Consider the following 20922-nt stretch of genomic DNA (forward strand, 5'->3'; position numbering starts at 1 on the left):
CCATAGACAATGGTGAATGGTGATACTCATGTAAAAGCGGCGATGTGGGAGTTATGGGAAAACTCCGCCCAAGGGAGAAGTTCTGCCCAGTTGTCCTGCCGATTATTTATGTAGGCGCGGCGAAAGGCTTTTAGGGAACGGTTCATAAGTTCGGCTTGACTGTTGGCCTGTGGATGGTAAGCTGTGGTAAGACTGATGTTAATGCCGAACTTGCAGCACAGAGCGAGCCAGTAGCGGGTACTGGGGACTTCAATCCGAGACTATGTCCTTGGGTAAGTAGTGCAGATGGAATACATGAAGGAAAAAGAGGCATGCCAATTCTAGAGCAGAAGGTAGGCCTGGCAGTGGAACAAAATGGGCCATTTTAGAAAACCTGTCGATGATGACCCATATAACAGTGTTTCCTTTTGACGGCGGCAAATCCACAACAAAATCCGTGGAAAGATGTGTCCACGGCTCCTCCAGAGCAGGAAGTGGCTGGAGAAGGCCCCCAGAGCCAACCGACCGGGGGCTCCTGCTGGGCACAGGTATTATAGGAATCAACATACGCTCTGGCATTAGTGGCCATGATGGGCCACCAGAAGAATCGCTGGAGCAAGAGTTCGCGTCCATCTTGGATGACCGGTGAATTCAGAATCATGTGCCCATCGGAGAACTCTCTCACGAAGACGGCGAGGCAAGACTGTTTTCCAAGCAGGGACTGGGAAAGTTGCGGATAAGCAGATACATGCGGGATCAATGATGTGACTAGGCTCTTCAGGAACAACTTCAGGTTCAAAGAAGGGAGATAGGGCATCCGCCCGGAGGTTCTTCTCTGCTGGGTGATACCGGAGTTCGAAATTAAACCTGGATAAGAACCAAGGCCCAGTGGGCCTGGCGAGCGTTGAGACGCTGGGCATGACTCAGGTGTTCAAGCTTTTTGTGATCAGTGAAAATTGTAAACTTGTGCTGAGCGCCCTCTAACCAAGGGCGCCATTCCTCTAAGGCCAGCTTAATTGCAAGTAACTCCCGATCAAAGATACTGTAATTCTGTTCTGCGGGGGAGAACTTGCGGGAGAAAAAGGAACATGGAGTCAGGGTCCCAGATGGCGATTGCTGGCTCAAGACCGCTCCAGCCCTGATAGCAGAGGCATTCTCTTCGACCAGAAAGGAGCAGTTTGGGTCCAGGTGACGGAGATAGGGTCCAGCGAGGAAGGCCTTTTTAAGACATTGAAAAGCTGTGAGGGCCTCTGGGGACCAGTTCAGAGTGTCACGGCCCTTGCGGGTCACAGCCGTGAGAGGAGCCGCCAGAGTAGAGTAGTTAACGATGAAATGGCGGTAGCAATTTGTGAACCCTAGGAATCGTTGTAGAGCTCGGAGACCCATTAGTTGGGGCCAATCTTGGAATCCTCTAAGTTTCTCTAGGTCCATGGAAAATCCTCGTTGTGAAATAATATACCCTAGGAAGGGCAGACTAGATTGCTCAAAAAGACACTTGTCCAACTTGGCAAAAAGATGGTTTTCACGAAGATGTTGGAGGACCGTATAAGCATCTGCATGGTGAGTAGCTAGGTCCTTAGAAAAGACAAGAATATCATCAAGGTATGCAACAACTTTGACATACAGGAGGTCTTGGAAGATCTCGTTGATCATTCGCTGAAATACAGCAGGGGCATTACAAAGGCCGAAGGGCATTACCAAGTATTCATAATGGCCATCCCTGGTATTAAAGGCCGTTTTCCAGATGTCTTCAGGGCACATGCGTACCAAGTTGTAGGCTCCAACTAAGTCTAATTTAGTAAAGATGGAAGCCCCTTGGAGGCGATCAAACAATTCAGAGATCAGAGGCAGAGGATACTTGTCTTTACGAGTTATGGCATTTAAGCCGTGATAGTCAATACATGGCCTTACGGATCTGTCTTTCTTCGTGATGAAGAAAAATCCCACTCCAGTGGGAGAAGCTGAAGTACGAATAAACCCTTTGGCCAGGTTCTCTCGGATATAATCCGTCATGGCATGGGCCTTGGGTTGTGACAACGGGTAAGTCCGGCCTCAAGGAGGTGTGGTACCAGGCAAAAGTTAAATTGGACAATCGAACCTATGGAGAGGCAGAAGGATATCAGCCTTCTGTTTTGAGAAGACATCCTCAAAGTCTGCGTATAGAGCTAGAATGCCGGAGGAAGTGGTCGCTAGAGAAACTGTAGGAGGTGGTACCACCTTTTTCAAGCAGGTCTGGTGACAAGCCGGGCTCCATTCAATGAGCTGGAGGGATCCCCAATCAAACTGGGGAGAATGATGCTGGAGCCAGGGTAGTCCCAGGACCACCGGGTGAACTGATTTTTCTAAGATGAGGAATTCCACCTCTTCAACGTGGAGAGTACCAGTAAGACGACGAACTGGCTCGTTATCAAAGAAATCTGGCCAGGCAACGGCTCACCATAAATAGATAAAATACACAAAGAGGTTTCCAGGGAGCGGGTAGCAATACCCACAAGCTGAACTAGGTCCTTGAGAATAGAATTTCCCCCTGCTTCAGAATCTATCAGAGCAAGGACAGGGAAGGACCAGGAGTCCCAGGATAACGTAACTGGTAGAGACAACTGAGGGGCCGGAGAAGTAGCGCCCAAATTCAGGACCCCTACTGAACTTAGGCCCAGAAGTTTCCCGGACAGACTGGACAAGTCTGGAGACGGTGGCCTGAAGCTCCACAATATAGACATAGGCCCGACTGCCTCCGCCAGAGGTGCTCTTCCGGGGACAAACGCCCACGGCCCAACTGCATGGGCTCTTCCACTTTAGCTTGAGAGGGGGTCCTGCCAGAGGCGGGACTTATGGTAGGTGGTGAGTGGGAGTGCTCCAATGTGGACCTCCTGGGCGTCCGAGCCTCCTGATGGCACTCTTGGAGGCGATGGTCGATGCGGCCTGTCAGGTCGTTGAGGTCCTCAAGGGAGGACAGGAGCTCACGAGCTGCCAGTTCATCTTTGAGCTGAGGAGATAGTCTGCCCAGGTAGATGGCTTGGAGGCAAACTTCTTGCCAGGAAAGCTCTGTAGCCAGAGTCCAAAAACCTATAGCATAATCGAACAGGGCTTGTTGACCTTGCCGCAAATGAAGAAGATTAGTGCTTGCTACAGCCTGCCATCCTGGGTCGTCAAAAGTCCGACGGAAGACGGTTACAAAGCGAGATAGTTCTTGTAGGAGCGAGTCCGACCGCGCCCACAGGGGCGAAGCCCATGCCAATGCCTTACCCTCCAATCGAGACAGAATGAAGGTAACCTTCGTGAGTTCATCTTGAAAGGTGGATGGCTGCAGAGCAAACTGCATTTAGCATTGATTGATAAAACCTTTGCAGAGCTTGGAATCACCGTTGAAACGAGGCGGAGCTGGTAGGGCCAGCAAAGCCCTGAAGGAGGAGGGAGACGGCTGTTGGTTAGCTGATGCTGGTACTGGAACTGAGTGACCAAATTGGGCGTCAAGCCGGGCATGAAGATGCTCAATGGAGGAGGCCAATGCCTCAAGAAACCACTGCTGTTCTTGCACATTAGAGGCCAGGCCAGGAATGGCCTGGAGGGCACACTGCTCCACCGAGTCCACGGCCTTTGCAACCTGTTGCACAGGAGGTGGACCCTTCAGCCGATGTGGGGTTGACACTACCCGCAGGGCAAGCCCTACGGGTCCCCACTGTCAGTAGGCGGAGCTGGCTGACAGACTGAGGTCAACTGGAGCTTCGCCAATACCAGCCCTCATTCCCCGCAGGTTGAGCTCTTGGGTGCCGGGGCCGGCTGGAGTTAGGTGGGCCTCCGTCTGAGGTCTTCTTATGGATGAGGAGGAGGTCAGCCAGGGACCAGCAGCGGTAGAAGGTCTGATCTGGATGAGGCAGAGTCCCAGAGACCTGGGTGCCTAATGGAACGAGAGACAGACTGGGGGCACCTGAGTAAGAACAGGTCGAAGCCTGAGAAGCCAAGTCCAGAATAAGTATAGCAGAGGCGTCATTGAACAGCTGGAGTCAGGGCAGGTGGCAGGCAAGGAAGAATGGTAAGGCAAGGCAGTGGTCAGGTCCGGGAGATAATCTATAGCGTAGTCAGGCAAGGCAGAGGTCAGGTCCAGGAGATGATCAGTAGCGTGGTCAGGCAAAGCAGAGGTTGGGTCCAGGAGTCAATCCGAAGAACAAGTAGAGTAAATGCAGGACACAGGAACAGGGAAGAATATCAGGACTAGGATTAGGAATACGGACGAGACAGGAACCAGGAACATGAAGTACACGACCAGCATGGAGACCTGTTGCAAAGGTAACTAACTGTGGCTGGGCCCAGCCTTAAATACTGGGACCCAGTGACGTCATCATCCGGGGCCACGGATTAGTTTCCCACTGCGGCCCCTTTAAAGGAAGAGGAGATGCGTATGCATGCGTCTAGGGAGGGGCGCAGAGCAGGACAGCGGCATCTCCCCGCAGACCATGTGGGGAGGCCCGCTGTTGAGCACGAACGTCCATCGCGGAGTCAGGAGCATCGGGAGTGGCCCGAGGTCGAAGGCGGCGGCTCATGTCCGTGAGGGAAGTGGAGCCAGACGCTGGAACAGGCAGATGAGGGTGAGAGGGCCTGGGCACACGCAACACCACTGGGGAGGAAGTGATGTCATGCTCCTAGATGGCCACCTGAACAGCAAGCTCTCGACATCTTCACAATTAATCTCGATCCATCTCAATCTTCCTTCCAGCTGGTGAAGTGCGAATAATTTCTGTGAGTGTCGGAAGATTTAGGGATGTCGGCACACAACGAAGTAATTGATTTAAAATATTTCTAGTTTGCCTCTGCTGTGGCGCTTGAGGAGAAAGGCCCGATGGGGGTGGAGACCAACGGAGATAGAACTAAGGAGGTAGGCTGTAATAGCAGCAAAGCAAAAACAGCAGCAGATGCACAGCTAAGATGCCAAGAAATACAGCCATGTGCTGATTTTCAAAGTTGGTTCTTGGACTTACAAAAAGACACAGGAACAATGAAAACTGAGAATCAGACCACAGTTGTTGAACTCAAAAAAGACCTTACAGACTTGGGAACGTGATTTGAGGAGATGGAAAGCTGTCTTGATGCGAATGACGCAGCTTTGCAGCAACAATGGTCGGTGATTACAGATCTGAAAGCAGATAATTCAGGCCTGAAAGACTGCATTGAGGATTTAGAAGACAGATCGCGGAGAGGGAATATCATCATACAAGTTGTTCCAGAGGGAGTTGCATTTCAAGATTGCTCGCAGGTGGCCTTAAGCATTTTGCATGCTGATTCTGGGACTAAATGAAGAGGTGTAGGAGATGCCTACAATCAAATTCAATAGAGCCACATAAACTTAGAGGTAATATACCAAGGGACAATGTCATCTGTTTCCATAAGTTTTCCATTAAAGAGAAAGTTCTAAATCAGGCCAGAAAGATGGGAGAGATTCTTTGGAAAGGCCATAAGCTTGAGCTCTTTTGAGATATATCCCCAACAACAATAAAAAGGAGAAGAGTTCAAGGACCTTCTATATGTCTTGCACAGAGAGCAAATTAAATACAGATGGTTATTCCCATTTGAAGTGAGCGTCACAATAAATGGAGTGATAACTCGGGTCAAAATAGTGGAGGAAATGACAGAAATTTTGCAAGCTGTTGGAAAAATGCCACAATCGCTTCATGCAAGTGGACCTACAACGTCGACCAAATGGCAAAGGTGTATGGTGGTACGCAACTGCATCGGCAGTCAGAGGGCTCATCCTCCTCTAGAGAAGTGGTAGCCTGATGACGGAAGAGAGAACTGCCTCACTTAATTCATTAGTTTCATCTTCTTCGCGAGTGGAAATGAGGGAATGGTAAACCAATAAGCATTTATTTTTTCATACATACTGTTCTAGAAAATGTTGGGTGTGGGGGGACATCTGGAGGCAATTACATCATTCCTAAGGATAGAGATTGTGGCAGAAGAGAGAGGGAAGGGCGGGCAAGGTAGGGAGGGTATATTAATCAGTGTTTTTGGAAAACTTGCTATTATTTGGGATGGTTGATGTTGGTCAACAGTGATTGTAACTGGGATTTCTGGTGGATGTTTCCTGTGACTTGTTCGAGAGGGGGTAGTTTTGCGAAAGATACTTTGGTTATGATAGAGGCACATACAGAATTTAACAATGTCTAAACTTAAAATAGCATCCTTGAATGTAAAAGGATTAAATACTCCACTTAAGAGGAAATTATTGTTCAAGGAAGCTCTTCATATGAATGTGGATATTTTTTTCTGTCAAGAAACATTTGAAAAAAAAAAAAAAAAGACATGAGTGTTTATTATTATTATCTAAGCATTTTCCTCAGCAATCTTTTGCTGCAGCCAGAGCACAACATAAATACAGTGGCGTGGGAATATTAATAGCAAAACACCTTATTGTGGAAATGCAGTCACCAGAGATAATGAAAGCCAATATGTTATAATCAAGTTGACCATGAATACACATTTATATACTCTAGTTAATGTCTATGCACCCAATTCAGCACAAATGGTTTGGGTGTTATTGTTTCCACCATACATTGGTCATAAGATAGGAGGCGGGAGGGATAGTCGTATGATAAGTTGATTTAATTGGTTTATGAGTTGTTATATTGAATGGTTGTAATTTGTTTTATTTTTTAGTCCTAGGAAGTTGATTTTAGTATATTTATTGTGCATTATTTATTGTTGTGAACCATTACGATGGAACCCAAGTGACCGTATACAAAAACCAATAAATAAATAAAGCCCTGGGAAGTTGGACTGAAGGTTAGCTTATTATTGGCAGTGACTTTAACTTAACAAGAGACCTATTCCTGGACAATTCTGGTGGCAGATTGGGGACTAATGGATGTTGGAGACTACATTATCCCTCTGAGTGCAACTATATATTTTACTCTAAAGTGCATAAAGTATACACTAGAATTTATTTTTTTGATATGAAAACATCTTAGGTGCGGGAAGATGAAATTGAACCAATCACTTGTCTGATCACACTACCATTTGGGTATCTCTGTCTGGTTCAGGGATTTTGGAAGTTTAATGAAAACATACTGGGGGATCATGAGTTTTGTAAACAACTGCAATTGGAGTTGTAGCAGTATCTGCATGAAAATGATAATGGGAAAGTGTCTCCATTTACTCTGTGGGACTGTTTGAAAGAACTGGCATGGGGGGAAATTATTGGCAGAGCAACCTATGTTAAAAATCAGAGGGAGAAAACTAGATTAAGTTTAACGCAGAAACTAGCCAAATTAGAAGTTCACCACAAGAGGGCTCCACCGGATCATTTAATACAACAGATTCTGAAAGGAAAGAATTAAGGGATTTGGATATAGGAGAGATTGATCAAATGGAAAAGGTTAAATAGAAATATTTTGAACATAATAAGGAAGCAGGTTGTTGGCCAGGAAATTGAAAGAGAGAATGATACAGAATCAAATCTTTAAGATCAAAGATACGGGTGGTAAAATTATTCTGAATTCAGAGGGTATTAGCAAATGCTTTCCTTAATTCTCTAAGGAACTGTATTCAGCAAACGAAAAGATCACAAACGAAGACACAAGATACATACCTTCAGGGAACTGATCTACCAATATTAGAGGGTAGTACACGGGAAGTGCTAAATAAGGAGATAATGCTTGAAGTTGAGAGAGTAATTAAAGATTTAAAATAAGGCAAGGCCCCCAGGAATGGATGGGTATTCCTCCAAATTTTACAAACTTATGAGTCCGTCATTATCCAACCATTGATATTGATGTTCAATTCATTATTGACAGGTAATGATATCAAAGGAGATTCCAATATGGCGGGAATTATGGTGCTTGCGAAACCAGGTAGAGATGCGACTCTATGTGGCTCTTACTGCCCTATTTCCCTTATTAATGTAGATTTAAAGATTTTAGCCAAAGTGTTAGCACTGAAATTAGGAACAATTGCGCTCTCCCTACTACACATTGAACAAACCAGCTTTGTACCGGGGAGATTAGTTTCTGATATTTGATGGGTCCTTAATTTAGTGTGGTGGGCTCTGTGACAGAACATCCCATCAATTCTCACGACTGTTGCAGAAAAGACGATTGATATGGTCTCCTGGGACTGGCAGAGAATTCTATAACTTGGCTGGAAAATTGTACTGTATCTAAATCAATAGAGGATATTCACCCACCTTTCTGGTATGTAGGGGACAAGACAGGGATGCCCTCTATCCCCCCTATTTGCCTTGTATTTAGAACCTATGGTAGAGAGAATCAGCTGATTGCCAAACATCAAGTGTATTCAAGTAGGAGAGGAGGAATACAAATTATTATTATTTGCAGATGATGTTCTTTACACTTTAGCAAACCTGGAAACCTCACTCAGGCTTTGATCATGGAGATAAGAGAAATTTGGAAGGGTATCGGGTTATAAAATAAATGAGACGTCCAGAATAGTAAATATTTCAGTTTAAGAATCCCATATGACAGAGATTTTACACAGATTCCCATTTAAGGCAATAAAGGAAGGGGTGAAATATTTGGAAGTAAGAATAGGAGCATGGCTGGATCAATTATATAGACTGAATTATATGGGATTACTGAAAAATACTGAACAGGACCTTCATAGATGGGATAGGTGTGAATTTTCATGGTTTGGAAGAATAGTGATTTTTAAAAATGAATATTTTGCTGAAATTCAATTATCTCTTTCAGAGGCTTCTCATAAATATTCCAGAGGTCTCGCTTAAGCTATGGCAGACAAAATTATTCAGACTCATTTGGAAGAGGAAACCACCAAGCGTGGCAGGGGGAGTGATGCACCAAGTGAAAAGTAAGGGAGGCCTAGGTGTGCCATGTCTTTTTTGGTATTTTGTGGCAGCCTAATTACAGGTGATTGTAGACTGGCATAAGAGGTAAAACACTTAAAGGGTTGCCCTGGTTGTCAAAGACGGCCAGGTTTTTGCCAGCAGAGGTGCCGCCTGTTCCTAGTTTGAATTTGGATATTTGGGTTAAATGAAGCCATGCTACAGTAAGGGACAATAAATAATTTATGCACATGTCTTTTCATTTCAATAGGTTATGTAAGCCAGAAACCAATTCAATCGCTTTTGCAAGATGGAAGGAGAGAGAATGTACTAGACTGAAACATTTGTGGGAGGGAAAGGGGTTGAAATTATTTGAATCAGTTCAAAGTACATTCTCCTTGCCGAATGCAGACAAGTATTGCTATTTACAGGTACAACATTTTATGAAAAGGAAGGAAGCAGAAAGGGATTGATTGAAAGGGAAGACTTTATTTTAAGGATTTTGTGACTATTACTAGAGTGTCATTTAAGATATATACCATTCTTAATGCAGAATTTAAAGATAAGTCAAATTTGGGGCAAGATGGCCGCTGCATAGATAACATGCAGGTCCCTCAGCTCTGAGGAAACCTCCAAATAACTTGCTATTACCTTTGGATTAATTTCTTTTTGGGACTGGAAAATGCCACATACAAAACGCAAGGCCAAGATACACGAAAGTTTTACTTCAACACCTACAATTTCATCGGGGCAGCCGAGGATTGAGGAAGCCTTCGGGAGAATGGTACACCCTGGACCGGAAGCAGGAGCCACGGGCGAGACCAGCCAGCCGCTGGGTGCCATGGCTGAGGAGACATCCCTGAGTCCCGGAGCCCCAACTCCGCCGACTCCGCCATTGGGCCCCCCAGAAAGAGAGGGGGAAATACAGCTGAGATCGCCGATGGAACAACATCCACTGAGGACACCGATAGATCTGAGAAGCAGTGGCGAGGAGCCGAATGCTTCGGAGAGCCTGTTCTATTTGGGCTCCAAGGGCCGGTTGGAGGAGGAACAGCGGTCGGAAGGCGTGAGACGCCCTTCGGAGGTAGGAGAAAAAAAGTCTGAAATACAAATTCAGCTGCCTCCAACTTTGGAAATGCCGGTTAAAATCACTCTAGAGGAAATATGGAAGGCCATAATAACTTTGAATAGAGCTGTAACCGACTTGACTGCAATAGTGAAAGAAAATTTAAGTAAAGCTCAATCTCAGGAGAAAGCTATTATCGAGATAGATGCAAAGGTAAAAATAATTGAATCCGAGGTAAAAAATGTTAAAGAGGTCCAGTGTAACCTGATAAAATCAGACACGATCATGGCAAGGAAAATGGATTATTTTGAGAATGAACTGAGAAGAACAAATTTGAGATTTCTTAACTTTCCTAGGACAAGATGGATGACTGCTAAAGATCTTTTTAAGAGTTAATTAATATACTAGGTTACACAGAAACATCAATACCCGTGACTTCTAAAATAATATATCTTCCTTCTAAGCAGGATATAAGGGAGCAGGAGGAAACGTTAGCTGATAATTTATCGGACATAATAGAAAAATCCTTTGAAACAAATATTGAAAGGAGAGCCACACTCCTGGAATCATTTTTGCAGCAAGCTGATAGAGATTTGATTCTTCAATTATATTTCTGCAAACAACAACAATTTTATTTATTTTTATTTTTATTTATTTAACAGTTTTTTATACCGACCTTCATAGTAAATTACCATATCGGATCGGTTTACAGTTTAACAAAGGGAAAAACTAGAGTAACAATTCAGGTAAACGAAATATAACAATAAGTAGGAATAAATCAAAAGTTACAATCAACAGGGGGAGAGAACTTGGAAGCTTGCAACAAGCTGGAAAGAAGAAAGGCCGGTAAAAGTATTGTTACCATAGAGTGTACAAGTTAAAAAAACTTAAGAACGGTGCTTTAACCTGGAAAGCAAATCAGAATATTTCCTGATATCACAAAAAGGATGCAGGAAAAGAGAAAAGTTTTCTTACAGATGAAAAATGAAGTAATCACAAGAGAAGCCAAGTTATACTTGAGATTCCCTTGTAGATGTATAATTGTTTTCCAAAATGATAGATACATCTTTATGGAATCGGAGCAGCTGAGGCAGTATTTAGACTCGCACTCCTAAGAATCCTCAAGAAGGAGTTGGACATTAAGTAAGGTTACTATGCAGTCCCTATATATAGAACTTTTCTATGTTACTGCTTTAATGTGAATGCCACCCGTGCATACTAATAATATTCAGATAAATATTGTTATTCCTCAGTTACTGGGTCTTCGACTGTTTTACATGTGAAAATTTTCCTTTCTGTGTTTTTCTGTATACATTGGTTCAATGTTATTTGTTTGAAATCAAATAAAAATAACATAATAAAAAAAGGTCAAATTTTCAGTTAGCATGGGAGCGTAATCTGAGTCAGACACTGGAGGATAAAGCTTGGGACAGCTGCTTTCTGCATATGGGAAGGAGTTCTATTTCAGCTCTCGAGGTATTACCTGTAAAAGGTGTTCTCAAAGGACAGCAAGATGTTAGTCTTCACACACAGGAAACCTTGACTGGCACACTGAACATGCCCAGCATGCTGCTAACCACACTGGGTCCCTCTTCAGTCTTATAACAGAATTCGCGAAAAATAACATAACAAACCGAGAGAAACCTAACTCTGCAGGGCAGCAGGCAGGTTTCGTGGGTGATTAAGTAGGTCAAGGCCGTTCCCAACATGTGCAGCATAGAACAGGTGCAAATGTGAACAACTAGAGCTGCAGTAACTAGAGGAGCAGGCCTGCACCCAAGGAAGGGTCCAAGGAGGGAGAATTGGGATTCATGACTGAAAGAGATTATGGAGGACCTACTGTTCGAAATGACTGTCCCACTGGCCATCCACATCCAGGCAGTAATGCAAGGTGAACGTGTGGAGAGAACTCCAGGTCACTGCTCTGCAAATCTCATGAATGGGGACTGCATGCAAGTGAGCCACCAAAACTGACATGGCCCGCATGGAGTGAGCCTTGATGTGGCCTTCAAGCTGTAAGCCAGCTTGAGCATAGCAAAATAAAACACAGTCCGCAAGCCAATGAGATAAGGTCTGCTTGGATACCGCGACCCCCAATCTGTTTTTGTCAAAGGAGACAAATAGCTGAGTAGATAGGTAGTGAGTCACCATCTGTTCCAAGTAAAAGGCCAGAGCCCTTTTACAATCCAGAGTGTGGTGAGCGTGCGGCCTTGGAAAAAGGAAGGTAACACAATGGTTTGATTGAGATGGAACTCTGTGACCACCTTAGGAAGGAACTTTGGGTGCGTATGCAGAACCACCTTATCATGACAAAATTTTGTATAAGGGGGTACAACACCAGAGCTTGCAGCTCACGCACCCTGAAGTAACCACAACCAAGAAGATGACCTTCCAGGTTGCAGGACTGCAAAGGCTCAAATGGAGCCTTCATAAGCTGAGACAGGACAACGTTGAGGTCATACGAGACTGCTGGCGGTCGAGTGGGGGGCTTAAGTTGTAACAAGCCCTTCATGAACCGCCCCCATAAGCGAATGGGTGGAAATGGAGGCACCATCCCTACCCTGATGGTGTGCCCTAGTGGCACTAAGTTGAACTCTCACTGACGTGGTCTGCAGACCAGACTTGGAGAGGTACAATAGGTAGTCAAAAAGCTTTGGTGGGGAACCAGACCGTGCCCTCCACACCAAGCCAAAAATCACTTCCACTTGAGATTATAGGATTTTCTCGTAGAGGGTTTTCTGGACTCCAGCAGGACTTGCGATACTCCCTCCGAAAGGCCCTGAGCCTGAACAGTCACCCTGTCAACATCGAAGCCATGAGAGACCGGGCTTGGAGGTTGGGGTGGCGGAGCCTGCCCTGGTCTTGAGAGTTTAGGTCCAGAGCAGTCCCCAATGGAATCGGGGAGGGGGGGGAGGGGGGGGGGCGCGAGGCCAGCTCCCGTAGAAGCAGGAGCCAGACCTGGCAAGGCCAAAAGGCTGCAATCAGGATCATGGTACCCCTGTCATGTTGGAGCTTTTGGAGTGTTTTTGAGATGAGAGGAAGGGGAGGGTAAGCCTATAGCAGCCCGGTATCCCAGTGAATTGAAAAGGCATCTGCCACCAATCCTCTGCTTATCTGGCCTAGGGAGCAGAAGCAATCCACCTTCCTGTTTCCATGGAAGCAAAGAGGTCCAGGTCCAGGGTCCCCCACAAGCGAAAGATGCAGTTCACTACCTCTTGATTGAGGGACCACTCGTGAGGCCAGAAGGCTTGGCTCAAGGAGTCTGCACTCCAGGGAGGTACAGCGCTCTAAGGAGAACGCCATTCTCGATGGTCCTCGACTAGATCTGAATTGTCTTCTGACAGAGGACGTACGACCCTGTTCCTCCCTGCTTGTTCAGATACCACATAGCTACCTGACTGTCGGTCTCAACAAGGACCACTTTGTTGAGAAGTTGCTCTCTGAATACCTGTAGGGCGTACCTGATCACCCACAATTCCAGGAAGTTGATCTGGGACTGCATCTCCTGCATGGACCAAAGACCCTAGGTGTGGAGGGCTGCGGGCTCCAAAAGGGCATCCCCCACTCCAAATTTGACAGGGCTGTCTACCACACAAGAGATTTCCAAAGGAGCATGGTGATTAGGGCACCAGCCAGTAGATCCTGGGTAGATTGACACTACTGGGAGCGTAACGTCCACTGAGCCCTGCGCATGTGAAGTTGAGCAAACTGCATAACATGCACAGTCGCTGCCATATGACCCAGTAATCGGAGAAACTGGTGTGCTGAGACATGGGAGCAACCGGAGACTACCCAAGCAAGAGTCGCAAGGGTCTCTGCCTTGTCTCAAGGTAGAAAAGCCTTCATCTGGATGGGTGTCCAGCCGGGCCCCAATAAAGTCCTGTTGTAAGGATGGCTGGAGATGGGATTTTGGATAGTTGATCAGAAAACCCAGATATTCCAAGACTCACTGTGACTCGCAGGGCACTCTGTGCCCCCTGCCTGGGGTCATTCTTGATAAGCCAATCATCGAGGTAAGGGAAAACATGAACCCCTCGCCTCTGAAGATAGGCTCCAATTACCGCCAGGCACATGGTGAAAACGCAGGGTGCGGATACAAGGCTGAAGGGCAGCACCCAGTACTGATAGTGTTTCCCATCTACCAGGAATCGCAGTTACTGGCGATCTGCCTGAGAAGTAGGGGATATGTTCATATGCATCTTTGAGATCGAGGGAGCAGAGCCAGTCTCCCGCCTTGAGGAGGGGAATCAAGGTGCCCAATGACCATTTTGAACTTTTCTCTGACCAGAAACCAGTTCAACACCCGCAGGTCCAGAATGGGCCGAAGGTCACCAGTTTTCTTGGGAATCAGAAAATAACTGGAGTAGAATTCTTCGCCCTGGTGGCTTGGCAGAACCGGTTCGACTGCCCGAGCCATTACAAAGGCGGAGAGCTCTACCTGAAGTATTTGCAAGTTCCCTACTGCTTTCCACCGAGGACACGGAGGTGAGTGGTGTGGAACTCGTTGGAAATGCAACCCGCATCCCTGGCTCATGATAGACAGGACCCAGAAGTCCAATGTAAATCGAAGTTCCATCGGTCTGCAAAGAATTGCAGTCGAGCACCCACTGGAGAGTCGACATCATGCAGAGGAGGCTAGCTCATGCTCCCTGGCCACCAGTTAAAACCCCGTGACAGGATTCTGCAGCGGGGCTGGGGTTGGATGAGGTGTACGAGGCTGTTGCGACCTCAGCCTCGTTGGAGGCCGTTGAGGTCTCGCTTTAGGGACCGGCGGGTAGTACTTACGCGACTGGTAAAAAGGCCACATCGGATACAGCCGAGGGAGCTTTTTGGGAGGCTGAGTGTCAGAAGTACTGGCTGACAACTGCTGAAGGGTCTCTTGAAAGTTCTTCAGATTTCACCTGTACAAGGTACAGGTGAAATCTGTACCTTGCCCTGTACCTTGCCCTGAGGTCCAGGACCGCCTGTACCAGGCGGTCCTGGACCTCAGGGCACAGATCAGAGGTGCGCAGCCAAGCCATATGGTGATCCCCAATGTCTGCTGCGGTGGTTCTCATGGCCATCTCGAAGATGTCATATGCAGAGCTTATCACACTCTAGGCCCTACCTCACTACCCTCTGGAACTCCTCTTGAAATTGCTGCGGGAGGCGTTCTCCAAACTCCTGGGCCTGCTTCCATAGGTTCCTGGAGTACTGACCCACCTGGCCATTAATATAGTGCCTTGAAACACCCGGCACCCGAGAGCGTCCAGAGCTCTATGCTCCTGGCCCAGGGGGGTTGAGGCATGAGTGCGAAGCCTCTTTGCCTTCTTCAAGGCCAACTCTACCACCACCGACTGGTGAGGGAGCTGTTGGCGTTCAAAACCGGTGGTAGGCTGGACTAGATAAATCGCGTCCGTCTTGCAGTTCAATGGAGGAACATAGATGGGTGCTCCCAGAGGCAGGCTACCAGCTTCTTGAAGATGTCATGGACTGGAACAGCCACCACCAATTCAGGGCATCCAGGAATTGCAAGTTCTCTAGCATCTTGTGCCTAGAGTCCTGCTCCATTAAAGAGCTGGAAAGGCACCAATTCCACCATGGCCTTTACGAATCCAGTGAAGGAGAAATCCTCCTGGAGGTGGGGGGGGATTTTCGCCGTTCCTCCAGTGGAGAAGTCTCTGAGGGCAAATCTTTTGATTCCTCTGTGGAGGGCATGGATGCCTCCCCTTCCCAGGGATCATAAAGGGCCTCCCCCTCACTTTGCACATCCGGAGATGTGAGAGGCCGAGCACTCAACTGTGCCATAAGCGCAAGCCTCGTTGGAACCGAGGGAACAGAGGGCCCTGGAGGGGCTTGAGGCTGCATAAGTGCCGATGGATCTAACAGCTTTGGAGGTGCCAGGGGCACTGATGGCACTGAGGGCGTCTGAGGAAACACTCAGTGGAATGGGAGCCAGTGGCGGCAACAGCAATGCTCCCTTTGGCTGCGAAGGGGCTTGGGGCATCGGTGCCGGCAAAACACCAAGCAGCATATCCAGCCACTCCAATAGTGGCGCAAGCACCAGTGGAGTCAGCTCCTGTGGTGGTGGCGGTCCCAGTGGATCTGGAGGCTCAATGCCCTGCAGGGCCTGGCTGACTGCCAACCGCATGCATCTCTCCAACTCCTCCTCAAAAGTTGCTGCGGATAAAACGGCTTGAGGAGGCGGCGGCAGAATCAGAATGTCCCCCAGATCATGGGGAGATACTGAGCCCCCCCTGGCACCGGTGGAGGCCACCGAGAGTCCCTGGAAGGATCAGAGGAAGTTGCTTTCTCCGCCCGAGACCACTTCGGGGGAGGCACCGATGCAGCCAATGCCTGTCTGCGGTCCGGTTTGGAGGAAGATGACCGATGGCAATGCTTCCCCAACTTTTCCCAATGCTCACCTTGGCCCTTACCCGGAACAGACTGTGACGGAGAAGAACCCGACCTGGAACGGGAAGACATCGAGCTCACTTGGTCCCCTGCTCCCACCACAGGACCGAGGAGCGGCAGCAGAGGAGACCCCGAAGGGGTCGAGTTCTGGGACTTCCTTCCCAAGAGGGGTAGAAGTCCCTGATGCCGGATCCGAACGTTTAGGGCTGAATAACTTCTCTATCTTATCCAAGCGTGACCAATGGTTCTTGGGGGTCATCTGGGCACAGAGATTGTAACCGCAGACATCATGGGATGCCCCCAGGCAGAGGATACAGACCTCGTGAGGGTCTGTGATGGACATAGACCGGGAGCACGGTGGGGGGGGGGGGGGGGGGTACTGGAGAAAGCTGGAAGATGCCATCACAAAAAGAATGCAGAGCATAGTCAATGGTCGTTGGCCACCAGGGCAATCGACCGCAAGAACCTGAGGAACTTACCAAAATAGCAGGGAGAGATCCCGAAAAATGCGAGGGACCCTATGCGGCACAGGCGATGCATAACTGCAGAGAAAAGAAACAAGCGCGAGCTCCACAACCACGAGGCGAAAGCTTCGCAGAAAGGAAGAGACTGAAGAGGGTCCCTTCTTGGACACATGGTTAGCGGCATGCTGAGCTCCATCTGATGATTCACCCATGTGTGAGGACTACCATCCTGCTTGTTCTTGGAGAAAATAGCTATAAAATATATCGCTATTTGACACTTGAGTGATTGCACAAGTTGTATCCAGAAACGGAGGACAAATGTTGACAATGTGGAGTTAGAGACACGTTCTTGCATATTTGGTGGGAATGCCCAGAAGTGGCACCCTATTGGGATTCTACATTAAATTGAATATATGAGGTAACAGGGATAAGAACAGCACGAGACCCTAGATTTCTGTTATTAAATATTTCTCCTATGCAACAAGACCCAGTCCAGTTAATCCTTCTGCAACAAGTGATGGTGGTGGACAGGTGTGAAATTGCGTATAACTAGAAATAGACATCAGCACCTTTGAAGGATCAAGTCTGCAGGCGACTAGAGAGGGTTTATTACCTGAACAAATTAACAGCATTAAAGAGGGACACTTTCAAGAAATTTGAGCAGATATGGCATCATATGAACAGTGGAGATGGAATAAGTGTACACCAGGATCCATGTAGACCATAGAGCATTGAATGGAGACTTAATTCTTTTCAGGTTATATCCAGACACACTGATGGGAAATTTAGCAGTATGAGACTAACAGAAGGTAGAGGAAGGTAATGGGATAAGGTGAAAGAAAACAGGGATTTGTGAACCATAAAAGATTCATAACTATGTTGAGAAGCATTCTATGTTGTTTGGATGTTTATTGCTATGGGTTGTTGATATGTTTGTGTGCTGAGTGATGTATTACCATATTGTTGGTTCAATAAAAATTGTCAATTATAAAAAAAAATTCTGAAACCACTGAAGGATTCTCCCTGAAGCAGGAAGTTTCTCAAACATAGCTTGTGTTGGGGACAATCAATACCAATGAACATGAATGCATACTCAAATTAAGATAAGTGATTTCCGATGGATTTTGGTATATGCTGTTTGAATATCCTCAGTGTGGTTTATGTTATGGACATCTTTCAGCGCACAGTTGTTATGTCTGCATGGCGCATATAAGTTCTCAGTATTTGAGTCTCAGGAAGTATGTGGACTTTATCTTTAATTCCATAGTTTAAAAAAAACATACTGTGTTTAGCATAGTGGGACCAATGATTACATATAGGGCTGGTAACTATTTGTTACACGCAAAGCTTGCAGCAATGTGACCAGCCATTTTTATGAAGGTCCCTCATCAGATATTCAATTTTGGATTATGGTATTTGACTGATAATTTTTCAAGTTATAACGTATATTGTGGATATCAAAATTCTGGCATTATAATTCAGAAAGGAGTTTTTAAAAATTGTTGATATTACTTTTTTACTCCTTTTTTTAGACTTTTTGTCTATGTTTAACTTTATACCATGCAGAGGTTGTGTCAGCTTCTGTTCACTTAGAAATTCATTGAAATTTGACCAGGAGTGCCTAAACTTTACCCATATGTTTTCATAAAAGGTATTTGAGGGTGAAGGATCCATCCCTTAAGGTAGAAAAAGGAGGAGGTGCTAGGGGCCATGCCACTCACCTGTCGTGGTAACAATTTTCTGAACAAGGACTCCAGCACGTTGCAGGTAATTAACAGGAAAATTTATAGGACCAGATCCAGAGGCTAAACCCATGTGGCCCCCTGGAACATGTCGGGGCATCATAGGAACAGGAGTAGATTGAACGGGGCGGACACTTGCCACTGGTTTGTCATCATGCTTCAGGAGGGAGCGCCTACAGCAGAGAGATGGAAAGACTAAATCAGCATTATTTAGCTTTATTTCTTAACCTCAAGAAATGTTTTGGTTTTTCAGCAGACAGTTAACACAAAATGACTGGTAGTGTTTTGTCAGATACTAATAAAAGGCACTCTCAGTAAGAAGGGCTGTCCAAGAAAAAGGATAAAACTGGTGATCTCAAACCATGAATCAAGATCTGCTAGTGCAGTGCCTAAGCAACTGTACATGGATTCTGAGAGGGTTAAGTTTAGGTAACCTCAGAAAGCCATTCTCATTCCTTCTCATAGAAGAATGGAAAAACTTCCAATCCTGAAGTTTCACAGCATTAAAGCTGTTGATGTATAGAACAGAAACGATAATCTGGTAAAATCGGTCCAATGATTCTGTTACTTTCTATGCATCCTTCCTCTTTTAACACTCTTCCGAACAGGCTCAGCTCTCATCCCACTTAGCAAGCCTGCGACTAGTTTTGGGACTTGGAGAAGGAATAATGAAAAGGAAGAGAGCACCGAATTTCTCCTCTGCCCTGAAAAAAAGAATCACTGACCGTGCTTGTCCTGAGAATGCATTGACAGCAAACTGTTTCTCAGCTCTCTTTCCTCAACCACTTTTGCTGCTTCTTCCCCCCATGGCCTTGCCCTTTGTGTACCCAGCATTTAATACTGGGCATGGAGTTAGTTCCTTTGCTTCTTTCCCTCCTCCTCTAAGTTAAGGAAATACTTAATCACAGACATGGGGAACACAATTGCTGGGCCAATAAAAAGACAAGTAGACTTCTTGTTACCTTCAAATATGAGTCTGATTTGGGACAGTTTCCCTTGTGACAGTTGTGAGTGTCATTCTTACAATGTCCCAGCCTGGTTCAAAGGAAAATTGGTTCTTACCTGCTAATTTTCGTTCCTGTACCACCATGGATCAGTCCAGACTGCTGGGTTTTGCCTCCCTTCCAGAAGATGGAGACAGAGAAAAACTTACAGAGCACCCCCTCTTAAACCGGTGTGCCACCTGCGTCTCTTCAGAGTTAACATTACCAAAGCAAAATAATCATTTTAAGCAATGAACAGATCAAGTAAGGACAAGAAGAAAACTATGTACATATGATATATAATCTGTAAGCTTCTTCTGCAGCAACTAATAGAAAAAACTGTGAGTGGACTCTCCCCGACTCTCCCGAAAAAACACCCTTCCCAATGGATGGGCGTCTGGACTGATCCGTGGTACTACAGGAACGAAAATTAGCAGGTAAGAACCAATTTTCCTTTCCCTGTACGTAACCGGATCAGTCCAGACTACTGGGATGTACCAAAGCTTCCCTAACTGGGGTGGGACCTGGAGAGTCCTGCTTGAATGACACTAGTCCCAAAACTGTTGACATCCGGCGCTTGGATGTCCAAGCGATAGTGCCTGGCAAAAGTATGCAGAGACTTCCAAGTCGCTGCTCTGCAGATTTCTTGTGGTGATACCAACTGGCTCTCTGCCCAGGAAGCAGCTTGTGAATGAACTGAATGAGCTTTTAGACCATCTGGAATTGGTCACCCGCAACAAATATATGCAGAAGCAATAGCCTCCTTCAACCAACAGGCAATGGTAGTCTTGGACGCTTTATGACCTTTCTTAGGACCACTCCACAGAACAAAAAGATGATCGGAAAGCCGAAAAGCATTGGAGACCTTGAGGTAACGCAAAAGAACTCTTCTGACATCTAAACTCTTCAATTCTCTGGCGTGAGGAGAATCCCGATCCAAAACCAGGAAGGCTGGAAGCTCCACGGACTGATTTAAATGGAAAGCCGAAACAACCTTCGGGAGAAAGGATGGAACCATTCTGAGTGACACTCCGGAATCAGAAATTCATAGAAAAGGCTCCCTATAGGAGAGAGCTTGAATTTCCTAGATCCTTCTAGCGGAGCAGATAGCCACTAAAAACACCGTTTTGAGAGTCAAATCTTTTAAGGTGTTCTTGAGGGGCTCAAAAGGCGGTTCACATAATGCCCGAAGTACTAAATTCAGGCTCTACGAAGGACAAATGGGACGGATTGGAGGGTTCAAGTGCTTTGCCCCTCTAAGAAAATGTACCAAATCAGGATGTGCTGCCAGAGACATACCCTTCACTTTCTCTCAAAGACAACCAAAGCTGCTACCTGCACACGGAGGGAACTAAAGGATAACCCCTTGCTAAGACCTTTCTGTAGAAAAGCAAGAACCTGATCCACTAAGGCTTGACGAGGAAGGACCCCTTGCTTGCTACACCAAGAGTCGAAGACCTTCCATACCCTAACATAAGTTAGCGAAGTAGAGGTCTTTCGCACC

General features: G+C 46.4%; 1 protein-coding gene across 1 annotated transcript in view; it reads right to left on the reverse strand.

The window, feature by feature from the left end:
• The window catches only part of RAD54L2 (RAD54 like 2), a gene marked incomplete in the record, with an annotated part of 296852 nt that overhangs the window by 23662 nt on the left and 252268 nt on the right, over positions 1-20922 (reverse strand). Inside the window, 1 exon segment of the mRNA XM_029599564.1 lies at positions 18415-18608. Coding sequence (XP_029455424.1) covers positions 18415-18608 — 194 coding nt within the window.

Source organism: Rhinatrema bivittatum, chromosome 4, assembly GCF_901001135.1.
Source record: "Rhinatrema bivittatum chromosome 4, aRhiBiv1.1, whole genome shotgun sequence".
Lineage (NCBI taxonomy): Eukaryota > Metazoa > Chordata > Amphibia > Gymnophiona > Rhinatrematidae > Rhinatrema > Rhinatrema bivittatum.